The sequence below is a fragment of the Watersipora subatra genome, chromosome 8, assembly GCF_963576615.1.
Source record: "Watersipora subatra chromosome 8, tzWatSuba1.1, whole genome shotgun sequence".
NCBI lineage: Eukaryota > Metazoa > Bryozoa > Gymnolaemata > Cheilostomatida > Watersiporidae > Watersipora > Watersipora subatra.
The window spans coordinates 31,236,734-31,240,844 of NC_088715.1; the positions used below are offsets into that span (position 1 = coordinate 31,236,734).

A 4,111-nucleotide genomic window follows, 5' to 3' on the forward strand; every position below is an offset into this window, starting at 1 on the left:
ACAATACAACAACTACAATACAACAACTGGTGTCAGGAACGAACATTGTGGACTCACAGCCAGAATTTTTCTATTGTTATGCTATGAATCCTAACATAAAAGCTTTGATCGATGCTATGCAGAAACAGCAACAACAGTTCTAGCAACAAAATGATGATCTACAGAAGCAGTTTATCTCCTTGTTTGAAGCTACCAAGAGTGATAGTGCTGCATCAATACCAGTAGCTGTCACCATACACAAGTTTGAAGCATACGGACAGGGGTAAAGAAAAATGGAACCAGTACATTCAACGTTTCAATCAGCACTTTAATATGTATCAGGTGGTAGATGACAGTCAGAAATGAGCAAGTTTACTATTTTGGGTAGGAGCTGAGACATACGACTTGTTGTCAAACTTATTTGGCGCAGAGGATATTACAAGCAAGTCATTTACTGAGTTGTCGGAGAAACTTAAGGAACACTTTGCAGATACCATACATGTTCAGGCACCAAGATTTGAATTTTCTCAATGTAAGATGAAGACTGGTCAGTCCTATGTTGATTGGGCTGCAGAACTTTGTGAACTCGCACAGCACTGTGCTTTCACGTGCAAAAGCACAGGCTGTGGCACTAGTTATGTTGATGAACAAATTTGTGACATAATCATTAAAGAGACGCCACATGCTGATGTACGTCACCAGTGTCTACTTGATGCTGATCCCGCTCTTAATGATGTTCTTAAAAAGGCTGCAGCATTCATCAAGACAACGGAGGCCGATAAAATTCTCAAAGGGAGACAGCTTCTCTAGCTATTAAAGACACAGTAAACCAAATGTCAGGTCAGTACAAGCAAATATCACGCCGAGGTCAACAAACCATTGGAAAGCAACAACTAATGCACAGAACACAGGTATGTTGAAGTCTTGCCCTAGCTGTTACATTAACTATGACAGAAAAAATTGTCCCTGCAGAGCATTTGTCTGCAGGAAATGTGAGGTCAAAGGTCACATTGAGGCTGTCTGTATAGCTAAGACAGCAGTACCAAGTCAGACAGAACAGTCTGCTAGGACAGTTGAAAACTCTGTGTTAAGTGTGCTCACTGATGCAAGTGAACCTTATCATTCAGTACATACAGTTTCAAATAATCTTTTCCAACGAGTCAATGGAAAGGTTTGGATCAAAACTGTTGTCAATGGTCATGATGCAATGTTTCGATGGGACACAGGGACTACTTGCTTTATAGTTGATTTGCAAGGCTACCAAAGTTTTGGATCACCCCTCCTACCCTCTTACCTGTCAGTACCCATCTTAAAGCGTATGGGCAGAGTGAGTTACAGATTAAAGGACAATTTTCAGTTAGTGTGAAGGTAAGAGATGTGGAAAAAAGATCTCAAACTACTTGTTGTAAACACAACACCAGGCTCAAACCTTGTTAGTCTAGATTGGAGTGACAAATTCGGTCTCTCGCAGCAGGGGCTAGCTATATTGACACAGGGTAGTTGTGATGTTACCTGTACTGTCACAGAAAGTAACCCTAATGGATTAAGAGACAAAATCGCTGCACTCTCCTCTAAGTACTCTGATGTCTTTAATGCAGGTCTTGGCAGAGGTAAAAAGGTAAAAGTACCAGTACGCTTGAAACCAGAAAGCACACCAAACTTTTCTAAACCTCGTGTAGTGCCATTCTCTAGACGCCGAGCTGTAAAAGAAGAGCTAGATCAATTAGTTAAAGCTAGTCTTTTAGAACATGTGGACTTTAGTGATTATGCTGCTCCAATAGTAGCAGTTTCCAAACCAAATGGAAGAGTGCATATATGTGGTGATTTCAAGATGTTTAACCAACAAGTATCAATTGAACAACACCCATTACCAAGCCTTGAAGAGTTGCTGGAGAAGTTGAGAGGCGGGGTACACTTTTCCAAGATAGACCTGGCAGATGCCTACTTGCAACTAGAGTTAGATGATAATGTAAAGAAGTTGTGTGTCATCAACACTGAATGTGGTTTGTTTTGCTACAACAGGATTTGTTTTGGATTGGCATCAAGCTCTGCACAGTTTCAACGATGCATGGACTCAATGATTGCTGACTTATCTAGAGTTGCAGCATACTTGGATGATCTGATTGTCACTGGTAGCAGTGAGGGTGAGCACTGGTTTAATCTCGACAAACTCTTAGCTAGACTACAGGAGTATGGGCTCCGCATACAGAGAGAGAAATGTGAGTTCTTTAAGAATGCTGTTGAATACCTAGGTCACATAATAGACAAGATTGGCAAGACTCCTTCGAATTCTGCAGTAGAGGCTATTGAACAGCTTCCGTGACCACAGAACTTACAACAGCTACAGGCGTTTTTGGGCAAGATCAACTACTATGGCTCATACATTGCTGACCTGTCTATCAAAGCAGCTCCCCTCTACAAGTTTCTTCGTGAAAATGTCGAGTTTGACTGGACTGACGAGTGTGACAAGGCCTTCCATGCTCTTAAAGAAAGTGTCATCAAGGCTACCAAACTTACCCATTTTGACCAGAGCAAACCGCTGGTTCTAGCAACAGACGCATCTAACTATGGAATTGGGGCAGTACTCCTACAAGAGCAAAATGGAGCTGAAAGACCACTAGAACATGCATCAAAGACATTGAGCGTGCACCAAAAGGATTACTCACAGATAGAGAAAGAAGCGCTTTCTATCATCTATGGAGTGACTAAGTTTAGACAGTATCTATATGGGAGATGTTTTACGCTCATTACTGATCATAAACCCCTGGTTGCCATGTTTTCATCAGAAAAGAATATCTCCGTTTTAACAGCTCAGCGACTGCAGAGATGGGCCCTCACACTGATGGCTTATCAGTATGACATCAGGGACAAACCTACAGCACAGCACGGCAATGCAGATGGCGTGTCCAGGTTACCTATAGGGGCAGGCCCAAAGTTTGACCATGATGAAGAGAAGGAGAGCATTGAGGTTTCACACACTATACAAGAGGAGCTCGATCATGGTCCCCTTGACAATGAGGCTGTTAAACAAGAAACCATGAAAGACACAGCACTACAGATAGTGAAAGAGTGGATACTGAATGGCCTTTGGCCCAATAAGCTTACAGCTAGCTATGAACATTTGCGGCGATATTGGAATATGAGGGAGTCTTTTTTTGTTCATGGGGAGGCTGTACTTTTGAAACGTGATAACACTACCAGAGTTGCCATTCCACAGGCTCTGAAGAGTAAAGTGTTAGACTTGCTGCATACATCACACTGGGGTGTAGAAAGAGAAAGAGTAAAACAGCTTGCTTGTCGATACGCATGGTGGCCTAGCATCAATGCAGACATTGAACAGCTAATCAAAGCTTGTGAACCTTGCCAAATTTGTGCTAATGACCCAGCCAAAACTTACCAAAGTTGGCCGTCCACCCAACTACCATGGGAACAAATTCATTTGGATTATGCAGGACCTTCTGAAGGTCAGAGGTGGTTGGTTTGTGTAGATGCACATTCCCGATGTTCGTATGTTGCTATGCTAGATGTAGGAAAACTACTTCTAAGGACACAATTGGCGTGCTACGACAGATCTTTGTACATGAAGGTCTTCCTCGGACTATTGTTACGGATAACGGCACACAATTCGTGTCAAATGAAGTTGACCAGTTCTGTACCATGCATGACATTAAACATATAACATCTCCCGCATTCCATCCAGCGGATGGAATGCGGAAGATGTTTGTTGTTTAACGTAGTTCAATGTTCGGTTGTACCATTCTGTTCTAATATCTATGCAAAAAACTCAATAATTGTGTTATAAAGATTTTTTTCTTATTTGAGTAAAGACATTATTTTACCAAAAAAGCAGAGAAGGTTAAATGTTCCTATTAACATTGATCTACCAGCCAAAATATTTACCCAACCATAACTATAATTATATGTTAGTTAATTTTTTTTGATAAAATCCAACGTGTTCAATAAAGTGTATTTAACAAATCAAATGATTTGTGTGCTTATGTACTACTCCAAACTGCAAATTCTTTAGAAAACTACATGAAGACATTCATTTATTTTACCATGCCCCATTTGACTGCTGACTAGACTTAGTCATAGCAATGTATATTACCTAAATAAAGTGTGAAACAAGGTC

The 4,111-nt window shown here is 41.0% G+C and overlaps 1 protein-coding gene across 1 annotated transcript; it reads left to right on the forward strand.

Moving 5' to 3' along the window:
• Positions 1-2,752: 2,752 nt before the first annotated feature.
• Positions 2,753-3,711, forward strand: LOC137402457 (uncharacterized). The gene is made up of 2 exons (XM_068088957.1): positions 2,753-2,981; positions 3,566-3,711. The coding sequence occupies exons 1-2, from the start codon at positions 2,753-2,755 to the stop codon at positions 3,709-3,711; spliced, it is 375 nt and encodes a 124-aa protein (XP_067945058.1).
• Positions 3,712-4,111: the final 400 nt, after the last annotated feature.

What these genes read in the sequence shown, in the direction of transcription:
- LOC137402457 (XM_068088957.1), top strand. Translation starts at nt 2,753, where the DNA reads ATGTTTTCATCAGAAAAGAATATCTCCGTTTTAACAGCTCAGCGACTG. An exon ending in ACAAGAGGAGCTCGATCATG is followed by an intron (nt 2,982 to 3,565) that starts GTCCCCTTGACA and finishes TTGTACATGAAG; the next exon opens with GTCTTCCTCGGACTATTGTT.